Source organism: Zeus faber (assembly GCF_960531495.2).
Source record: "Zeus faber genome assembly, chromosome: 19".
NCBI lineage: Eukaryota > Metazoa > Chordata > Actinopteri > Zeiformes > Zeidae > Zeus > Zeus faber.
In genome coordinates, this window is record NC_137206.1 from 24,241,742 (window position 1) to 24,265,335 (window position 23,594).

Genomic DNA, 23,594 nt, shown 5'->3' on the forward strand with positions numbered 1-23,594 from the left:
CCGGGGCTGTGGAATCCCCTACATGACGGAGGGGAGAATAAAAACCCAAAAATCCATCTCCTCCCGAGACGCAATCTGGCAAGATGCTTTTCCCTTTTTCCCTCTTTTCCTTTGTCCATTTCCTCCTCTGCCTTTATTCTACTGTTCTGTTTTTAGCCGTGGTGAACAAAAGCTCTTCCCCCTGTCTCACGCTCGACTGGATTCCAGCGGCTCCGAAATATGCCGCTCACATTTCTTTTTAAGGGACTTTTTTCTTTTTTGTGTGATTTATATTTCTCTAGATAAATGTACCTATATATTAAAATGTTTTGATTTACATTTACATTTTCAGACAGCGACTACCTTAACAATTAAACGTGAAGACAAAGTTGTGATAATTTATTCATTGTGATAATTCATAATTAATAATTCTTTTGGAACAATAATAATTATAATCTTAAAAAGACTGCAAAATAAAGAAGTCAAAGGAAATAAGAATCAAGAAAAAAAACAAAAATAATATAATAATTTAGGAATAATATGAAAAATATAATTGAAAAAAAATGCCACAAAAGTGCAAAATATGTCCATTAATGAAGATGAAGGTAGAATTATTAGGCTTTTTTAAAATTAATAATGAATATAACATGATACACTTATATAAAACATATAAATATACATCCTGAAACAATTGTGTTTTGTCCAGAATCAGCAGAAGCAGAATCTTTTCATTAAAGAAAGGAAATCAAGCTCACGTCGATGTCTTTTAGTTAGTTACTGACTCCAAAATACATGAAAAAGGGGTTACAATGTGTGACGCAAGATTCCGGATTTGTCTCTTGACTTTTGGTCCGATGTCGTTTGGTTTGGTCGGTGTAGGTCGAGTCGGTTCTGCTCCAAGTTGTGAATGGAATTCTCACAAGAGGCACTTAATTTAGCCACAGCTATTTCATTTTGGTGGAACGCAAAGTGTCAAGCGGTCACATTTTAAGGTGAATGAGGTCCAACGTCTCGGCTCGTTTTGCCGTGAACTTAGCCCTCAGTCAGTGAATTACAGTTTCGGTTTGTTAGTCGAAGTTCCACTCTTTCCGCGGAGCGACTCCCGACTCTTGAGTCATTTAAAAGATTAGTTTGTTATGAACGAATCGCCCGAGAGTGTTGCCTCAATAGTTACAGTGCTCAATTTTCAGACATTAGAGGGAGCGGTAGTCTATCATAACTTGATCAAAACAAGCCAATGTGCGTCCAGGTCGGAATCCAGCATGAATCACTCGCTTCCCACTCGCTTTGTCTGAAAGCCATTCTCATGTAGATGTGAGTTTGAACATTTTTCTGACACTTGTTTTGTGGTAGTATTAACGATGAAGTTTTGTTCCAGATGCTTCAGTGTCGAGAACTGTGGATGCAATCATAATAGCATTGTCTAACGTGTGACATGTTGATGTTAAAATGTTGAAATATGTCCAAAACAAAATGTCAAAATATCAATTATTGCACTATACTGTAGCTCGTGGCCTAGTGCACTAGGCAGATACCTCCACTCAAGCTTGAGGTGTCTAATGTCTATTGTATTGTTTTGTTTCTGTCCAAAAAAGAGAGACTCCTCGTTTTGCAAAAATTTCGACTTTGGTGGCCCCAAACTTTACTACTGGCAGCACAAATACAATCGATCGTTATTGATGAACGACACAGGTGGGAATCAAGGTTTTGCCAAGACTGTGCCAATGAGCCTAATTGGTATAAATCCAACGTGCGCGATTTTAAGACGTTGCAGAGAACAGTAGTCTATCATAAAATGATCAAAACAAACCAAAACAGCCTCTCTATCTCGCTGGTCCAATGGAGATTCCCATTCTCTCTTTTTCTTTATCGGTCTATGTTTTACGGATGGAGGTTTGTTCCAGATGTTTCATATGTCCAAAAAGAAATGTCAAAATGTCAATTATTGCACTCAGCAGACATCTCCAGCCAAGCTGGGGGTGCAGACGAAGCAGATAATTGGCGTAAAAGAAAATACCACGGCGACTTCCAATCAATCTACTGTATAAGCGTCGGCATGAATTGTTAACAAAAAAGAAAAAAGGAAAAGAGAGGGACTCTTCGTTACGCAAAAGTTTTGACTTTGTCGGCTCCAAACTTCACCATTGGCTGCACAAAAGTAATCAATCGCTATCTGTGAAGGGGAAAATAATTACACCCTTTTTTCCCCACCCACTTGCTCTTTTTTTTTTTTTTTTTTTGCTCAAGCCCATTAAAGTAATTCCTCTTGGGCGTCCGGCGTCAAATCGTCTGTAACAATCAGTCGTCCTCACACTCCACAGCGCTAATCCTCGAGCTGGCGTCGATACTGGGGGCTTCCAAGCCCAGGAAGTGGCCTGCCTGGATGGAAGAGTGGAGGGATGGAGGAATGGAGGGGCGGAGGGGTGGAGGAATGGAGGACTGAAGGGGTAGAGGGATAGAGGAATGGAGGGCTGGAGGGGTGAAGGAATGGAGGGATGGATGAGTGGGTGTGTGGCGGCTAATTGGTAGTGATGTTCTTTTCTTTCCTTTTTTTCTTCCCCCTCCATCATCATTGATTAGCTGAGCACGTGCCAGGTAGCCATGAAAGGTTAGACTCCTTTTTTAAGACTCGGTTCTCGACGAGTCACGTTTTGTTTTTTTCCCCGGACTCTCTGTTCATTTGGTTCAGTTGGCGTGTGACGCAAAAAATGTCTGAGATTACCCTTTAAATAAATATGAATGGGAACTGCCACTTGTGACGCAAGATCAAACATTGCAAGGCTGCACTGAATCATCAGTTCCAGCAGAAGAGCAGCTCTGCGTTCAAAGATTTGACTCTTTTTTGAGATTCGGTTCTTGACGAGTAAAAAAAAAAAAGTCTACACGAATACGGCAAATGCCAAATCATATACATATGTACTTTTTGGCTACATTAATTAAGTCCACTGTAATTATTTTAAGTTTTTGACTCACTGAACAGAAACGCAAATTTCGATTTATTTGGGCCATTTGGCCTTTTGGACCAACTCCCAACTCCCCATGTCGTTGCGACGATCTGGTCTCTGCAAACGATTCGTTCTTTACGAATGAATTGTTTGCCAGTCTTATTGCCAGTCCATCACGAGTGCCAGGTAACCATTTCAAACCTTTCCAACTCAACTCAATCACATTTTTGGAGTGCTGGATGAAAGCGGTGTATCAATTGTCGACTCTCCTGCACTTGATGGAGACGTTTTTCTTTTCTTTGACTGACTGATGAATATATATATATATTAGTCCTCCATCCTTCCCCTGCCTGGCATTCCACCTTGTTGACGAGTGGAGAGTTATTAAAGGGTTTCAAAGCAAGGGTGCAGCGCTGCTGACTTGGGTCAGCGCTCAGGAGAATATTGTCAGTGAAAATGGAGGATGATTGAGGAGGAGAGTACGCTTACGCAACTGGTTCTCAATCCTTAAAAAAAACCAAACAAAAAAAAACACCAAGAAAAATGGGTTTGTGATTGAGCACGGCGAGCCAAAAACATTTCCCATTCACTGGTTTTTTTTTTTTGGTTGCTTTTTTTCTGACAATATGCTGACATTTAACATGGTGCGTAGTTCACCAATCGACGGTTCTGTGGGGATGTCACGGTAACAGCAGAATGTAAATGCTGGTCCATTAACACCAAACTCGAAGAATGGAAGTGCCGCAAGTGCTCGTTTTGGGGAACAACCTTTTTTGGCCATGGGGCCCAAAATCATTTCCATGTCACTTTTTTTTTTTTGACTAAAAATATGTTTCTGTGCTTTTGGAAATGTTTTGTATAAATTTCCCTTAATTCAATTATTATATTTTTGAAAAAAATAATAATATTTAGTTTGTAAAATAATTTTGTGAATTAGATCAATGTTTTTGTATTTTTGTATAAGGCCTTTTTTTTGTATATTTGGCTATTTTTGTATGTTTTGCAATTACAGTATTTGTTGGGGACTCTTCTTTGTATAATTGGTTATTTGTTTGGCTATTTTTCTATTTTTTTGGGATGGTTCTTTTTTAGACTGTTAAGCTTTTTTTTAAGCTTTATTGTCTAATTCTTGTCATGATTCTGATAATAAATAAGGAAATTGAGGATATCCCTGCTGAGAAAATTGCTTTTGTCATTGTGCTGTCTGTGATGTTGATTTTATTGCTTCCCAAACGCGGTGCCGTCCTCACGGCCGGCCCCTGTTGTTTCCCCGACAAAGGGAAAGTTTACTAACTGGCTGATAGGATGAGGGCGTTATCCGTGCCCCAAAAAAAGAAAAGAAAAGAAGTGTTCGTCTCTTTGTGCAAGGTTACTTTTCACGGCGGGAGGAGAACATGGAGGCACTAATCCTATTTCAGAAGGCCCAAACTTAAGCTTTTAAAAGTGCATTATGTTTCTGGCTCCAGCAATAAGTCAACACCGGACAGTAGAAATAGACGGATTGAAACCAATAGGATGTGATGAAAGTGGAGGCGGACAGGCTAAGATGATCTATGTGACTGGCTTACTAATGGAAAAAAGATCATCTGCTCTACGGGGGGACGAGCCCGGCCTGTGAAAGATATCTTTTGTGTTTTTGCAAGCGTTTAATTCCTTCCTGCAGACTACCACAATAAGTGGAGTTACCAGTTTGTAGTTTGGTATGATACTGGTATGAATTCATATCAAATCAAGTGTCAAATCAAATAAATAAAAAAAATGTTTAGAAATCCTATGTGGCACAAAGACTAGCTTAGTTTAACAGAAATCACGTTAAAATAATGCTTGAAGGTGCAGTGTGTTGAATTTAGTGGCATCTAGCGGTGAGGCTGCAGATCGCAACCAACTGAATACCCCTCCCCATGGTGGTGCAACATGGCGGCCTCAGTGGAAGAGATGGTGGCCGCGAAACTCGCGATGAACTCAAAAGTCCCTCTCTAGAGCCAGTGTTTGGTTTGTCTGCTCTGGGCCATTGTAGAAACATGGCGGTGCAGCATGGCGACCTCCGTGGAGCGTACCTGCTCCCTATGTAAATAAAAACAGCTCATTCTAAAGTCGCGCCACACACTGATTTGTCAGGATCCTGCCCTGTGCTTGTTCATCTGTCTCTCTAGCTCCCTCTGTCTGTCTCTGGTTTCACAGCCCTTCCACCCCGCACACCTGTCCCCAGTCAGCAATTTCACCGCCTGTCGTCACCTTCCTCGTCACTCCTCTTGTATTTAACCATTTCCCCATTCACTCTGTTCTCTGTCAGATGGTTGTGTCTGTGTGTGTGATTGTGCAGATAGAATTCTCTGGCTTACCTCCTGTGTCAATTCCTTGCCCTTTCCCGGACCCTGATTCCCTGCCCTTTCCCGGACCCTGATTCCCTGCCTGTTCCCGGACCCTGATTCCCTGCCCTTTCCCGGACCCTGATTCCCTGCCTGTTCCCGGACCCTGATTCCCTGCCGTTCCTGGACCCTGACTCCCTGCCCATTCTCGGACCCTGATTCCCCGCCTGTTCCGAGACCCTGATTCCCTGCCGTTCCTGTCCCTGCCTGTTCCCGGACCCTGATTCCCTGCCGTTCCTGGACCTTGACTCCCTGCCCATTCTCGGACCCTGATTCCCTGCCCTTACCCAGACCCTGATTCCCTGCCTGTTCCTGCACCCTGATTCCCTGCCTGTTCCTGCACCCTGATTCCCTGCCTGTTCCCGGACCCTGATTTCCTGCCTGTTCCCTGCCGATAAGTTTCCCTTTGACTGTTCCCCTGGTTTTGACACCTGCCTGTTCCTCAATAAACTCTTTACCCTTGCACCTACTCCTGAGCCTCCTCTGTGTCCTGCATTTGGGTTCGCCAGACTTTATTGTAACATAATTCTTATATTATATCATACGTATATTATTCAACACTTATTAAAACATACTTATGAATATTATTTTCCAATTCTGCCAAGTCCCTTCTGTAAATTACATACACTGCACCTTTAAATTCTTTCTTTTCCTTAAAAATAAACCAGTAGTCATCAGCATTTAATGGTGGAAATCACAAATGACAGTTAAATGTGTGCATTACACTTTTTTTTTAAGAAACTGTAAAACCATTACCATCATCATTAACCTTAAAACCAATTATAACCGCTGAACATATGAAAATGCTGCTTCAAATGTAAATTGGCCTTACTTAAATTATGCTTAAATACTTTATTTTCCTTCAAATAAAACCAGTAGTCATCTGCATATGATGGTGAAATCCCCAATGGGAACAGTTCAAATGCTGAACATGTGTATCACCCCAATATATATATATATGGATGATTAGATAGATGAATAGACAGATAGTGCATTCTGGTGAAACATCATTCATCCTAAACCGTCGCCCGTTGTCACATTTCAGGGACGTCCGTGATCCAAGTGACAGCAACGGACGCCGACGACCCCACATATGGAAACAGCGCCCGGATCGTCTACAGCATCCTCCAAGGACAGCCATACTTCTCTGTCGACCCCAAAACAGGTTAGTTATATATATAGTACCCACCAAGCGAGCGAGATGCGCCTCTATGCGTGTGTGTGTGTGTGTGTGTGTGTGTGTGCGCGCGCATTTGTGTGTCTCGACATCTTGAGGTTATTGTCGTCATAAATTGGAATTATAACTTTGTTATAACATCCTAAAGTGCTGCGTGTTACCCGATTCCACAGTCGCTGCTGTCATTATAGCGTGTCTGACATCGTAAAAAAAATAAATAAATAAAAAAAAAAAAGCTCCAGTGTCGTTGTGATGTTATATTGCTCTCAGAATGTTTTTTTCCTCCTTACCTTTGGAGGGGGGCAAAATAGATAGATACAGTAGTGCTCAGTGTTCGCTGTTTTCAAAACCCATCCTTTGTTCGCAAGTCCCCCTCACTATTAAATGTTAATAGGCCTTCAAAGTGGAAGATATCTAACTTTAACACGATGTGAAGTGTGCATGTGTTTTTATGCTCATACGTGTGTGTGTGTGTGTGTGTGTGTGTGTGTGTGTGTGTTCGAGTGAGTGAAGCAAAGAGCTCAGATAATAGATACATGCGATAGGAAGAATGGCTTTGATGATATTGTGAGTGTATTGTTGGTAGTGCTTGTGTGAATATCCGTGTGTGTGTGTGTGTGTGTGTGTGTGTGTGTGTGTGTGTGTGTGTGTGTATGTGTGTGTGTGTGTGTGTGCGCGCACTGACCTAGAAATACATCCCCCAAAAATAGACCCAGCAAATCCCTGAAATCGCTTTCAGGCGGGTTGATGTGTTGGTCGTACCATACCTGGGTGCGGCCTTGTTGTGGTGTCGTTGCAGTGCCACATGCTGAGAGACGCTCTCGGCCAATCGGGTTGTTCAGGTTTTTAAGCTGTTATATTCCACTTAGTTTTACAGCAGTTATCGTGTTTGGAGCTAATCGGGTCATTTCTTGAACCAATATACTGTATATTGTTTCAATCAATTTAATTTCTTTTCTTTATCAACCTCATCCATTTCTTTAGGCGTATGTTATTAGGTTTATTGTGCATTATCATTTGTTTCTTGTTATCTGTAGGTTCATCTTCCTGTTTCACTGTTTATTTTGGTTCTGGTTCACTGGTCAAGTTGATGTATATATATTTTTTATTTTATTGTTTTTCAAAATCTAACTCTATTTATTGTGGTCATCTTTATTACTATTTTCCATCCATTTCAGTTTTTTTTTTTAGGTTACATTTTGTTGTTCATCATTAGGTTTAGTATATATATATATATATACATATTGTATTGCATGCAGTTAACTGTGCACAATACATTGCCATTCCTTTTTTTATTACATTGCTTTATTTTTATTATTGTCTATTTCGATGTAAGCCGCTGTGACACTGTAATTTTCCTCGGGGAATGAATAACATATGTATCTATATATAAAATATGTTATATACTGACAGTATATAAAGAGATGTTCAGGCAGTTTTAAGTCATATTAAACTTTCACACAAGTTATCTTTCTCATAGCTATTTAGGCTCACTTTTTTAATCAATAGCTCTCCAGTTGACGTGTGATATATATAGAGAGATGTTCAGGTCTGCTAAGCCTCATCACCGTTATTTCAATGGATTCAAGCCGTATTTTATTCCATTCCATTCTGAGCTGCTAAGCTGTTATGTGACGGTCTGACACCAGCTCGGGGTCAAGTGCAAGTATTAATATTACATTTTGTGCCGTCGCAGACTGCCCGCTTTTATGTCTCGACCATGGAGTTGAAAGATCTTTGGATTTATCACGTCGACCTAATGTGTTTTGACCAATGCATGAAAACCAAAGACAGGCTCAAATAAAAGGAGAATTCCCTTGAGATGTGACTGTGGTGAAGGTCGACACAAACGCCCTTGTTACGGGAAGATCTCGTCGTTCAGTCCAATCGCCGCCTTCCATACACATGTGATATATTGCGCTTTAAATCGATTTTCTTTGGTCGCAGATGATTTTAACTGTATTGTTGATTCCCACAAAAAAAAAAACAGCCGATATTGGATAATATCCGCCAAATAACTTTTAATCACTGAGACTCAGAGAGGGAGGGATTGAGCTAAAGACCCACTTAATGGGCTATTTCCCATTAACATGGGTTTAGAGTTATGTTTGTGTCCACGTTTATTGGAAGCTTAATATTCCATTAAAATATTTAATGGAATGACACGATGGGGATTTCTTGTTTTTTTTTTGTGGGTTGCACATGCGACAAGGGTTTTGCACGTGTGTGTGTGTGTGTGTGTATGTGTGTGTGTGTGTGTGCGTGTGTGTGTGTGTGTGTGTCCGGTGTAGATCTGTAATGCTTCACCTAATTCACAAACCAATAGTAATTATCAGTTCATCCAGGATTGACCAAAGGGAAAAAAAACATCTATTATGTGTCCATAACCACCAAAAGAATGCATTTGAATTTGTCGCGGCTTTCTTTATTCCTACAGGAAAGTAAACGTGCATAAGTGAATTATATTTCCTTTTAGCACATTCAGATTGAATCCACCACAGATGCAGCAACTGGGATTTTTACCTTCATGATTGCAGACAAGCAGCTGTGTTAACATTGTGATGAGATATGGAGCCATGTTCCTTGACTTTAAAGAACGGAGTTTCCCCCCCTGCCGTCCGAGTGCTACATCCTTGAGACTCCATTTTAAGAATTGGCTCGGTCGGCAATACAAAGTGGGCTGGATTTGTTTGATGTACACCTTAATAAATTCAAAGGTTGAAAGAAACAAAAAACAGGGCTGGTTCGACACTGAGGGAGAGAAGAGGGAGAGTAGAGTAAAGGTAGAGTGCAGGTAGTGTAGGGAGAGGTAGAGGGTAAAGTTAAGCAGTAAAGTAGTAAAGTACAATAGCGGTAGAGTATAAGCGAGGGAGGTAGAGGTTGCATAGAGTAAAGGTAGAGTGGAGGGAGGTAAAGGTTTAGCAATGGGAGGTAGAGTAACGGAGGATTTGGGTAGCAGTCGAGTTGAATAGAGGGTGATAGAGAAGAGAAGAAGAGTAGAATTTAGGTAAATGTAGAGTACAGGTAGAGTAGTGTCAAAGTATAGTGGAGGGAGAGGTATGGTACAGGTAAAGTAGATAGGTAGGTAGATATATGTAGAGGTAGAGTGGAGGGGGTAGAGTTGAATAGAGGTAGAGGGAGTTAGAGTAGAGGGAGTTAGAGTAAAGGGAGTTAGAGTAGAGGGAGTTAGAGTAGAGGGAGTTAGAGTCGAGAGAGGTAGAGTAGAGGGAGGTTGATGTAGAGGGAGGTATAACAAAGGGGGTGGATATAGAGGGAGTTAGAGCAGAGGGACATAGAGTAGGGGGAGGTAGAGTATAGGGAGGTGAGTACAGGGAGGTATAGTAGTGGGAGGTAGAGCAGAGGGAGGTAGAGCAGAGGGAGGTATAGTAGAGGGAGGTGGGTATAGAGCGATGTAGAGCAGATGGAGGTAGAGTAGAGGGACGTAGAGGGAGGTAGAGCAGAGAGAGGTATAGTAGAGGGAATTGGGTGTAGAGCGAGGTAGAGCAGATGGAGGTAGAGTAGAGGGACGTAGAGGGAGGTAGAGCAGAGGGATGTAGAGCGAGGTAGAGCAGAGGGAGATAGAGTAGAGAGAGGTGGATGTAGAGCAGAGGGAGGTAGAGGGAGGTAGATGTAGAGGGGGGGAGAGCAAAAGGAGGCAGAGGTAGATTCAAAGGGGTTAGAAACAGAAAAAAAACAGGGCTGGTTCACCGCTAAGTGAAAGCCCTGAGGAGTGAACTTTGAGCAGCACTTGTCTTGTTCTGTTGTGGTTTGCCGCCATTTTTCCTCGAGGGCTTTTAGCAAAAGCAGATTATCTCCCGTAAGTCCTTGAAAGGTGTTTTCTAATTTGCAAAATTACCCAATGGAAATTGTGCTTTAATTGTTGGCCGCTTGTGCTAGAACGTAACACAAATGCCTAATAAGATCCACTTGAATTTACCATTGATCAAATGAATAGTGAGAATAATGTAACAGACATTTTGTCAGGAGCCTCCTGCCTCCTTATAGTTTTTCTCCTTTCTATATAATGCAGTTACAGTCAAAGCACAAAGGCAGAAGCTGCGCCAGGCCAATTAGGTCATTTGGTTTAAATCACCCCCCTCGCATTTGCCAATACCTATAATTAGGCCACCTATTCATAGTTCTAAACCTTTCCTGTTAGGACTTTAAAAAGGGAAATAACCTCTGGTTAAAGTCCCCAGTTCCTTCCCCGGAGAAAACATTTCCCCCAGTATTAGGCTGAGAATTTGAATTTGGGTCAGGTCTGAGACAGTCGTTGGGAGATCCCTTGAAGGCCACACCGCCAGGCCGACAGTGCTTTGTCATTATTCCACTCTGTCCTTAAACAGTCCCTGCGGCACTTCCAGGATATTTACTGGCTACATCAGATCATGAGTAACGAGGGTAAAACAAAAAACAGGCGAGACACCGAGACATAAGTGACTTGAAGAAGGACATTTTAAAGGCGTTAAGGGAGGTTTGGAAGGGCGACATCATTTTGCAACCAGCGCATGGGCAGTAGAATACTATGTGCCGTGACTGTTATGTACTACAACAATATGTAAAGAAGTGGAGGGAGTGATACGAGTGAGGATCATATACATAAACAACACAGTTAATACTCTTATTCAACATTTAAAATATACAAGGAGACACAGGGATTTGAGATGAACAACATAGTCTTCAAGATGGCAAATGTTAACAAGTGGTAGAGTAGAGGTAGAGTAGAATGAGAGGTAGAGTAGAGGTAAAGTAGATGCAGAGGTAAAATAGAGAGTAAAATAGAGGAAGAGATAGAGGAAGAGTAGAGGTAGAGTAGAGGGAGAGTTAGAGTATGGTAGGATAGGGTAAAGTAGAGTAGAGGGAGTCGAGGTAGAGAAGAGGTATGCTACTTATGGAGGAACAACATATATAACATATCCCAGTTCAGGGATAGGACGCCTGGTCTACTCAAGTCTGTTACTAGCTTACTACTAGTCTACTCCTAGTCTATTACTAGCTTACTACTAATGTGCTACAAGTCTACTAATAGTCTACTACCTGTCTATTACTAGCTTACTACTAGTCTGTTACTAGTCTACTAATTGTCTAGTACTAGTATTTACATTTACATTTAGTCATTTAGCAGGCGCTTTTATCCAAAGCAACTTACAGTTATTCAGACACTGACGGACGCAGCCATCAGGAGCAATGAGGGGTTAAGTGTCTTGCTCAAGGACACTACAGCATGCTAGCAGGAGGAGCCTGGGATCGAACCAGCAACCTTTAGATTACTAGACCACCAGCTCTACCTCCATCCCCCTGTATAATACTAGTCTACTACTAGTCTACTCCCAGTCTATTACTAGTCTGCTACTAGTCTACTCCCAGTCTATTACTAGTCTGCTACTAGTCTACTCCCAGTCTATTACTAGTCAACTTGTAGTCTACTCCCAGTCTATTACTAGTCAACTTGTAGTCTACTCCCAGTCTACCACTAATCTACTCCCAGTCTATTACTAGTCAACTTGTAGTCTACTCCCAGTCTACTACTAGTCTACTCCCAGTCTATTACTAGTCAACTTGTAGTCTACTCCCAGTCTACTACTAGTCTACTCCCAGTCTATTACTAGTCTACTACTAGTCTACTAGTAGTCTACTCCCAGTCTACTACTAGTCTACTACTAGTCTACTCCCAGCCTATTACCAGTCAACTTGTAGTCTACTCCCAGTCTACAACTAGTCTACTCCCAGTCTATTACTAGTCTACTACTAGTCTACTACTAGTCTACTCCTACCATATTACTCGTCTACTACTTGTCTGCTACTAGTTTATTCCCAGTCAATGACTAGTCTAATACTAGTCTACTCCCAGTCTATCACTAGTCTACTACTAGTCTACTACTAGTCTACTCAGTCTGTTACTAGCTTGTTTCTAGTCTGCTACTAGTCTACTCAAGTATACAAGTCTATTACTAGTCTACTCCCAGTCTATTACTAGTCTACTACTAATCTACTAGTAGTCTACATCCAGTCTATTTCTAGTCTCCTACTAGTCTACTAGAAGTCTACTCCCAGCCTACTACTAGTCTACTACTAATCTACTCCCAGGCTATTACCAGTCAAATTGTTGTCTACTCCCAGTCTACGCTAGTCTACTCCAAGACTATTACTAGTCTACTCCTAGCCTACTCCCACTATATTACTAGCCTACTACTAGTCTACTACTAGTTTATTCCCAGTCTATTACAAGTCTACTACTAGTCTACTCCCAGTCTATCACTAGTCTACTACTAGTCTACTCAGTCTGTTACTAGCTTGCTACTAGTCTACTATTCGTCTACTACTAGTATATTACTAGCTTACTACTTGTCTACTACTGGTCTATTCCCAGTAAATAACTAGCCTACTACTATTCTACTACTAGTCTACGCCAGTCTATCACCTGTCTACTACTTGTCTACTCCCAGTCTATTAGTAGTCTACTACTAGTCAACTACTAGTCTACCACAATATGTTAACTGATGATAGCTCACATTTTTCAAATGTTGATATCTTTTGCTATTTCCGTATTTCCAGTAGAAGTCCATAATGCACAGTAACGAGGACGTTCCTCTGGGGTCGAACACTTGGGATGACGACTCGCAAACCTTTTTGTTTCTCTCGGTGAGGAAACCCGCTCCGGGATCTCAGTCCCCGAGTGCTGAGCCAATCGAGGATGGCACATAATCCAGGACCTAGAAGCAGGTTCGCCCTCCTGGAAAATGCAAATAAAATATTGTTTTGAGTTTTATATTTTTGTTGGTCCAAACGACCGCTGCGGTTTCCTGTTCCTGTACCAATTTGAAGGAGGGAGGGAGGGAGGGATGCGATGGCGGACTTCAGACAACAGCCGACTTGACCACATTAAAGAACGCGTGGATCAGAATACTGCAGGAGGCAGCTGGCGAGGGCCCTCAATCACGTCCTTATTCCTTCAAATGCCTCACGCCGAATTATAATGAGGGGAAGCCCGGCAGCTCGGCAAAACAACCTGCCTATGTGTCAACATACAGAGATAAATACACAGTATACTGTATACTGTATATTTCTATGTATATATATATATATATATATATATATATATAAAACAACACACACACACACACACACACACACACGCCCATCATGAGGTGTCTCTGGTTGGATCCAAAGAGATTAGTAATGACTCAAAATCTCACACAGACACTGAATATGCGGCATCAATGGAAAATCAACAGAAAGTTAAAATAAACAATAGGAGATTCCATCCATGAAACCTATATCCATGAATTTAGCCTGTTTACTTCTCTACTGCTATTCTGCTACTAGACTACTACTAGTCTAGTGCCACTCTACTACCAGTCTGCTTCTGGTCTACTTCTAGTGTATTACTAATATACTACTCATTTACGACTAGTCTTCTTCCAGTCTACTACCACAGTGTCAAATTGAGTACTACGAGTCTACTACTAGTCTACTACTACACATTTACTGATGATAGCTCACATTTCTAGTTTTTGATATTGGCTCTATTGCTGGGTTTCGTAACTGCGAATCGAGTGCTGGTAGAGCACTAGCATATTACTAGTATATCACTACTCTACTCTTAGTATAGCACTAGTCTACTGTTAGTATAGCACTAGTCTGCTGTTAGTATAGCACTAGTCTACTCTTAGTATAGCACTAGTCTACTGTTAGTATAGCACTAGTCTGCTGTTAGCATAGCACTGGTCTACTGTCAGTATAGCACTAGTCTACTGTTAGTATAGCACTAGTCTGCTGTTAGTATTGCACTAGTCTGCTGTTAGTATACCACCAGTCTACTGTTAGTATAGCACTAGTCTACTGTTAGTATTGCACTAGTCTGCTGTTAGTATTGCACTAGTCTGCTGTTAGCATAGCACTAGTCTACTGTTAGTATAGCACTAGTCTACTGTTAGTATAGCACTAGTCTACTGTTAGTATAGCACTAGTCCACTGTTGGTATAGCACTAGTCTGCTGTTAGTATTGCACTAGTCTACTGTTAGTATAGCACTAGTCTACTGTTAGTATTGCACTAGTCTGCTGTTAGTATTGCACTAGTCTGCTGTTAGTATAGCACTAGTCTACTGTTAGTATTGCACTAGTCTGCTGTTAGTATTGCACTAGTCTACTGTTAGTATTGCACTAGTCTGCTGTTAGTATTGCACTAGTCTGCTGTTAGTATAGCACCAGTCTACTGTTAGTATTGCACTAGTCTACTGTTAGTATTGCACTAGTCTGCTGTTAGTATAGCACTAGTCTACTGTTAGTATAGCACTAGTCTACTGTTAGTATAGCACTAGTCTGCTGTTAGTATTGCACTAGTCTACTGTTAGTATAGCACTAGTCTACTGTTAGTATTGCACTAGTCTGCTGTTAGTATTGCACTAGTCTGCTGTTAGTATACCACCAGTCTACTGTTAGTATTGCACTAGTCTGCTGTTAGTATTGCACTAGTCTGCTGTTAGTATTGCACTAGTCTGCTGTTAGTATAGCACTAGTCTACTGTTAGTATAGCACTAGTCTACTGTTAGTATAGCACTAGTCCACTGTTAGTATAGCACTAGTCTGCTGTTAGTATTGCACTAGTCTACTGTTAGTATAGCACTAGTCTACTGTTAGTATTGCACTAGTCTGCTGTTAGTATTGCACTAGTCTGCTGTTAGCATAGCACTAGTCTACTGTTAGTATAGCACTAGTCTACTGTTAGTATAGCACTAGTCTACTGTTAGTATAGCACTAGTCTACTGTTAGTATAGCGCTAGTCTACTGTTAGTATAGCACTAGTCTGCTGTTAGTATAGCACTGGTCTGCTGTTAGCATAGCACTGGTCTACTGTCAGTATAGCACTAGTCTACTGTTAGTATAGCACTAGTCTACTGTTAGTATAGCGCTAGTCTTCTGTTAGTATAGCACTAGTCTACTGTTAGTATAGCACTAGTCTACTGTTAGTATAGCACTAGTCTACTGTTAGTATAGCACTAGTCTACTGTTAGTATAGCACTGGTCTACTGTCAGTATAGCACTAGTCTACTGTTAGTATAGCACTAGTCTACTGTTAGTATAGCACTAGTCTACTGTTAGTATAGCACTAGTCTGCTGTTAGTATAGCACTAGTCTGCTGTTAGTATAGCACTAGTCTACTGTTAGTATAGCACTAGTCTGCTGTTAGTATAGCACTAGTCTGCTGTTAGTATAGCACTAGTCTATTGTTAGTATAGCACTAGTCTGCTGTTAGTATAGCACTAGTCTGCTGTTAGTATAGCACTAGTCTGCTGTTAGTATAGCACTAGTCTACTGTTAGTATAGCACTAGTCTGCTGTTAGTATAGCACTAGTCTGCTGTTAGTATAGCACTAGTCTACTGTTAGTATAGCACTAGTCTGCTGTTAGTATAGCACTAGTCTGCTGTTAGTATAGCACTAGTCTACTGTTAGTATAGCACTAGTCTACTGTTAGTATAGCACTAGTCTGCTGTTAGTATAGCACTAGTCTGCTGTTAGTATAGCACTAGTCTACTGTTAGTATAGCACTAGTCTGCTGTTAGTATAGCACTAGTCTGCTGTTAGTATAGCACTAGTCTACTGTTAGTATAGCACTAGTCTGCTGTTAGTATAGCACTAGTCTGCTGTTAGTATAGCACTAGTCTACTGTTAGTATAGCACTAGTCTGCTGTTAGTATAGCACTAGTCTGCTGTTAGTATAGCACTAGTCTACTGTTAGTATAGCACTAGTCTACTGTTAGTATAGCACTAGTCTGCTGTTAGTATAGCACTAGTCTGCTGTTAGTATAGCACTAGTCTACTGTTATTATAGCACTAGTCTGCTGTTAGTATAGCACTAGTCTGCTGTTAGTATAGCACTAGTCTACTGTTAGTATAGCACTAGTCTGCTGTTAGTATAGCACTAGTCTACTGTTAGTATAGCACTAGTCTGCTGTTAGTATAGCACTAGTCTGCTGTTAGTATAGCACTAGTCTACTGTTAGTATAGCACTAGTCTGCTGTTAGTATAGCACAAGCCTACTACTAGTATAGCACAAGTCTTCTACTTGAATAGCGCTAATCTTCTCTTAGTATAGTACTATTCTACTACTAGTATAGCACAAGTCTTCTACTTGAATAGCACTAATCCTCTCTTAGTATAGTACTATTCTACTACTAGTGTAGTACTCGTCCACTGATAGAATAGCACTAGTCTACTGTTAGTCTTGTACGAATCTACTGCTAGTATAGCACTCGTCTCCTATTACTCTAGCACAAGTCTGCTGTTAGTATACCACTAGTCTACTGCTAGTCTAGTACGAGTCTACTACTTTTATAGCACTAGTCTACTACTTGTTTTGCACTAGTCTACTCTTAGTATTGCACTAACCTACTATTTGTATAGCACTAGTCTACTCATAATATGGCAATAACCTACTTATTTTATAGCATTAGTCTACTCTTAGTATAGCACAAGTCTACTGCTAGTCTAGCACTAGTCTACTCTCAGTATAGCACTAGTCTACAGCTAGTATAGCACTATTCTACTGCTAGTGTAACACTAGCGTACTACTGGTCAAGCACTAGTCTATTCTTAGTATAGTGCTAGTCTACTACTTGTATAGCACTAGTCTACTCTTCGTAAAGCAATAGTGTACTAATTGTATAGCACCACTCTACTCTTAGTATAGCACTAGTCTACATCTAGTATAGCACTAGTCTACTACTTATATAGCACCAGTCTACTATTAGTATACCACTAGTCTACTGCTAGTCTAGTACTAGTCTACTACTCGTCTACTGCTTAACATTTGCTGATGATAGCTCACATTTTTAGATTTTCAATGTTGTCTGGACTGCTAGTCTAGTACTAGTCTAGTAGTAGTGTACTACTAGACTACCCATACATGTTTGCTGATGATAGCTCTTATTTCTAGATTTTTTTAATATAGTCTCAAATTTTATGCTTTGGAATTACTAATCTAGTACCAGTACTACCACCTCGAGTGCACTACTAGTCTACTACTACACGTTCCCTGATGAATGCTTACATATCTAGATTTTTAATATTTCCTTTCTATTTTCGGCTTTTGGAAAAGTCAGTAATGCATAATCAGGATGTTCCTCTGGAATCGAATATTTTGGATGACGAATACCTCCCCCGCCCACAGATCCTCCCAACATTCACACACAGACCAACACACACACACACACACACACACACACACACACACACACGCACACACACACACACACACACACACACACACACACACACACACACACACACACACACACACACACACACACACACACGCACACACACACGCACACACACACACACACACAGCCATTCCAGCTCGAGCCCCCAGCCACCCCCGCCCCGCTTCCTAACTAGGCTAATTTCTCTGCTGATCTGGGATTTGGAAGCGTTTGACTTTATCGGAGGAGTCGACACAGATCAGAACGATCAGAAGCTTCCGGCTTCTTGGATCAAGTCCCGGATCAATGAAACGCTGTCACTTTGTCAACCAATCACTGGGACGATGAATAGTTAGAACAAAGCGGTTTCAACGCTAGGCTGGGACGACCGTTGAAGCTGAGAGGGGCTTTTTATAAAGGGACCCTGGGAAAGAACGCAGTATTTTGTCATTTTTATTATTAATATTGTTATTTTTTATTTTTTATTAGTCTTAGTGTTTAGTTTATATACACCTCCAGATTAAATGACATGGATCATTTCACATTTGATGTGGCTGTGAGAGAACATGGCCTTAAAATCGCCTTGGAATAGGTCTTGCGTTAGAATATAATAATTTTTTGTATATTCTTCATTTTAGTTGTATATTTGGCTTTTTTTGTTATTTTATTTGGCTATGTTTAATTTTGTTTTCTTTGTCTATTTGCCGGATGTTCCATTTTCAATTTTTCAGAGGGTTATGCTCTTTTTTACGCAATTTGTCTGTTCAGCAATGCACCAATCCTCACCCCAACAAATTCCTCGCATACGAAAAACCCACACAGCAGAATAAACGGATCAAGATTCTTCGTTCATAGTTGTTCGTTCCTACTCGTAGATCTGCTAACGCCGAAATTCAGACCCGATGGGCGAGGCAGCGCGATGTTCGAAGCAGCACAACTCCGAGAGGAGGAACGAAGGACGAGCACTCTGGTAATCTCCCAAAATCCTTTGTGTTCACCCAGGAGATTGTCCTCCTTCAGAAGTTTGCAGCCAGACAAAGAGGTGGGGAATGAGATGCTATCAGCTCTAATAGACTGCAGGCGGGTGAGCGAGAGGCTAACCACCTCGCTCAGGTGTCAGGTTCGTGGAAGTCCGCTCGTTTCCCAATTACTTTCCAAATTAGACGGAGAGCAGGGATGGTCCCCGTGGAGGTTTTAGCGCCGGGGAAGGAAGTGCGAGCAGGAAGAGGAGTCCAGGTGTCAAGGTGTGAGATCCATAACTGTCATTGGCTATTTTGTTTTTTTATTTGGTTATTTTTGGTATATTTGGCTGTTTTTTGGTATTTTTTGTGTTTTTTTTGGCGTGACAGTGATGGGTCGGGAACTCGAAGTGCCGCAAATCAACTCGAAAGATTTATTTTGTCTCTGTGTCTCGGTCTGGGTGACGCATTGTGTAGGCGTGGTTATCTATTTTCCGCTTTGTTTTCACTGGCTGTTGTTTCAGAGTTTCATTTAGACCCCTCCCATTAAAAAAAAACAAAAAACACTTGTCCTTGTTGTCCTTGTTGACAAGGACTCAACAGACTGATGACGATCGATTGATGACGAATGAAAGTTTCACGAGTTCCAAGATTATTTTTTTTTTTCAATCTTTCAAATGCAAGACAGCGGACAGCGGGATTCTCCCAGAAAACACCAATTCCCAGAATGCACTGGTGATATGTTGGAAAAGTGGGAGATCTGAAAAGTGTCACTTTCCTAAAACGATCATTGTTATAAAACAATAAAGACAGGAAATGGGAATGTTTAGATGTTTCAGAATAATAGAGGGGTCATGCTACTAATAGTGAACATGAATTTAGAATGAAAAAAAAAACTTAAACATAAAATTAAAGGATTAACTTGAATTATGCATTTTTCAGTATTTTCATACATTAATGAAAAAAATATATAAGAAAATTTCATAAATTAATTTAAATAAATATTAACAAATAAGAAATAAATAACATACTTAGGGAGGGGATCATATATTTTCATGTGGTATTTTTTATTCTCTACACACTTAACACACTTTAACCCACTGACAATGACAGAGTGGTTGGGGGCGGAGTTAACCAGCTGTTGTCCCTGCCCATTACCTGCCTCTGAAGTGTGGAAAAATCCAGGATCTTTGAGGGACATTGTCTTTGCGAGAGGAGTTTAGGTGTTCCAACATTCAAATAACCATATCTTCTTAACATAGGTTCGGTTTCCGATGTTTTACACATCATTTGAAAAATGACCTTTGCCTCCTTGAGACCCAAAACATCAGTCACTGTCACAAATTTAGGTTATTAAAGATATTTGGCAATTTTCTTTCCTTTATATTTGGCTATGGATGGTATATTTGGGTAATTGGCTTTATTTTTATTTTTATTTTTGTATTTCGCAACTTTTTTATATTTGGTTATTTAGCTGTTTTTTATATTTTGATATTTTTGTTTGTTATTTGTCAACTTTATTTTTTATTTCGCAATATTTTTTATATTCGGCTACTTTTGTAGTGTATCACTAATCTTCGTGGGAACAAATTCCTCGTACATGAAAGCGTAATTGGGGGAATAAACCAAATCCAATTCTCAGTTCTTATTTGTAGAGCTAATAGAACCAGCCAAAAGTCTGAGCCTTTCCACGAGGGTGGAGGCGGGTGGTGGTCCGCTCGTTTGGCAGTTCGCAGGGCGACGATCCGAGTCAGGAACTCACTTCCTGAGGGTTTAGCGCTGGGGAAGAAAGGACGAGCACCAGGAGGAGTCACATCAAAATACTTTCAACTTTCAGAACTTTCAGAACTTATAGGTTCGTGGACGTAGCCAAGACAACACCCCGCAGTAAAACATAGTTTTCGTAAACATCTGTTTCCGTCAACTCCCAGAATGGAGATGCTGCTAAAAAAAAGAGATGATGCCATCTATCCATCCATCTATCCATCCATCCATCCATCCATCCATCCATCTATCCATCCATCCATCCATCCATCCATCCATCCATCCATCCATCCATCTATCCATCCATCTATCCATCCATCCATCCATCCATCCATCCATCTATCCATCCATCCATCCATCCATCCATCCATCCATCCATCTATCCATCCATCCATCCATCCATCCATCCATCCATCCATCTATCCATCCATCTATCCATCCATCCATCCATCCATCCATCCATCCATCTATCCATCCATCTATCCATCCATCCATCCATCCATCCATCCATCTATCCATCCATCCATCCATCCATCCATCCATCTATCCATCCATCCATCCATCCATCCTATAATCTAGACATCCATCCATCCATCCATCCATCCTATAATCTAGACATCCATCCATCCATCCATCCATCCATCCATCATCTATCCATCTATCCATCCATCCATCATTTATCCATCCTTTCATCCATCCATCCACCCACCCATCATTTGCCCATCAAATTCTGGCATAACCCTTCGGTCCCAGGTAAAACAAAATCGACGATAATCAAATCCATTACTCTTCAATTTGAACGGCAAACACAGTATTTCTAAAATCACAATTATGGGATGTACTGTGCCTGTATTATAAGCGAGCGTAACTTTCTAAGCCACGGGTTTCCCGTCTTCCCTGTTCGCCGTGCACCCTCGGCATCGGCTGCCGTGTGTGTGGGAGCAGCGTGAAATGTGATTATTAGGAATTTAGTGCAGTTGAAAAGGGAAAACAGACTGGGATTTTGGGGTTTTCTCTGCATGAGAAGCAGGAGGTGTGCTGTGTCGCACGGTCGCTCGACGTGCCGGAGTTGACAGCTCTGCTCTCCTGGTGGGGACTGGATTTATTTTATTTTAGTTATTCTACTCTAAGTCTAAGTCTGGGTAGCTAAGATCCCCTTACAAGCAAGAAAAACTGTATTTTCTCAGCAAGTGAAAAATGTTGAGACAAGCATTCGTGCAGTTATTGAATTCTTCCAGCAGAGAGGTAGCTGTGCTAAAATGAAAAGATAACCAGATTTAGCGGTCCTCAGAAAATAATAATAATAATAAAAAACACCATAAAAATGGAACAAATCGAAACTGATGCAGTTTGAGCTGCAGGGGTGATTTATTTCCCACCTTCAATTTGGACATTTTGGAAATTTGAAGCAGTATTTCTACCGCCGGAAAAAGTAATTTTCCCACTGAATATGAATGTGATTCTGTCCATCGAGGGAAGTGAAATGTCACATTCCACACTAAATTTCAATTCAGTGTCATCGCCTGTTACAGCTAATTTACATTTTTTATTTATTGGAACGTCAGTTCAAAAAAGAAGTATGTGTGGAATAAAATCAAAATAAAGCATTAAAAACAAGCTTGACAGTCAGAGTAAAAGGAAATATATATTACGAAATAGCCAAATATACAAAAAATAATTTTGATTATTTAAATTTTTTTGAATGGTTTTTTTTTTAAGACTTTTTTAAATGCAAATTGTTTTCATTAAAATTATTTTTTGACAGTGAATATGGCAGCATCCAATGATATATATATACAGTATATTTATATATAATATGTTCTTCTGAAGTATATTTATTGCCCCTTTCCCACTGCACGAAAAACCCGGTTACACGTGCTCCAGTTTCGGATCGGCTTTGATGTAACCACGGCACGCAAATTTTGGCCCCTTTATCTGTGCCACACGCATTGAAGTTACGGACGTTGGTGCGTTAAAAGACAGGAATATCTGTGTATCATTCCATCACTTCATATCCAATTTTGAATTCAAAATCAAAAGTTATAGAATTTTCCCATGGGGGACCATGAAATATTGTGAGTGTGGGGATCGCGCCGAGGGGATCACAGCGGAGAACCCCCACACTCCCCCACCGGGCTCCGAGCCACTCCAGCACTGCCCCAAGCCGGTGTCTGAACCGGAGGAGCGCCTCCGCTCCCCACCTCTGAAGGACGGTGTTGTGTGGTTCACGAACAATCGATTCTTTTAAATCCCTTAAAAATTTTTTTTTTTCTAGTTTTTACAGTTTTATGTCGTTGTTTGTTTAAGTTTCGTGACATTATCGATTATGTGTTTGTGACATCAAACGTGATGCACCAGAAAAGAACCCCATTTCTCCTGGCAATGGGAAAGGCCCCAATCGGCTAAAATTAGCGATTAATTTATTAATTTTGGTGTAAAAACTTTTTTTGTAACTTGTAGTGTAAATTAGGTTTCGGTAACACCGCTTAGCAGTTGTTTAGCAACCGTGGCTTCCGGTCGTAGTGTTAAAATTTGACTTACGAGCCTTGATCAGATGCAGAAACCTCGGGCCAGAGAGGATGGCTGGGCTTATCACTGAGGGGGCGGAGCTTGTCGCTTGTGGAATCCGACTTTTCCATAGAAATGAATGGACTTCCACTTTGTTGTCGTTGTTTGTCGGATTCAGTATAAATCCAGCGTCTTTTGTCTTTCTCTTGTGGTGAATACTCTGGAGTTATTCTCAGTATGAGTGAGGTGGCATATTAACAGAGCTGGAAAGGTCACATCATCCATTGACTTTTTTTAATGGAACGCACGGCGGCCTGCCAAGGTCTCAAGGATCTTCCAGGAGTTCAGGAAAGCTAACTTATTAAGTAATGCTCAGACTCCCAAAAATCCATTAAGAGTGGATTATCTCTGGTGACACTTAAAAGTATTTTCTGGAGCGAGAGAAAAGTAGAAAAGACAGTGAGACACAGGGTGTGTTGATTCATATGAAGACAATGATAAACGGATGATATAAAAAAATTGCATTTTCCTTATTTATGACCGAAAGTCATCACATCATTTTAAATTCTTATTATAAATACTACTACTACTACTACTACTACTACTATTACTACTACTACTAATACTAATAATAATAATAATATTAATATTATTATCAAACAAACAATATAATACATACAAAAGCCATCA

The 23,594-nt window shown here is 40.7% G+C and overlaps 1 protein-coding gene across 1 annotated transcript in view; it reads left to right on the top strand.

Moving 5' to 3' along the window:
* The window catches only part of LOC307245044 (cadherin-18), a gene marked incomplete at both ends in the record, with an annotated part of 124,598 nt that overhangs the window by 31,311 nt on the left and 69,693 nt on the right, over window positions 1-23,594 (top strand). Inside the window, one exon of the mRNA XM_080020455.1 lies at window positions 6,339-6,458. Within this exon, the coding sequence (XP_079876581.1) occupies window positions 6,339-6,458 (120 nt within the window). The remainder of the gene's footprint in view (window positions 1-6,338; window positions 6,459-23,594) is intronic.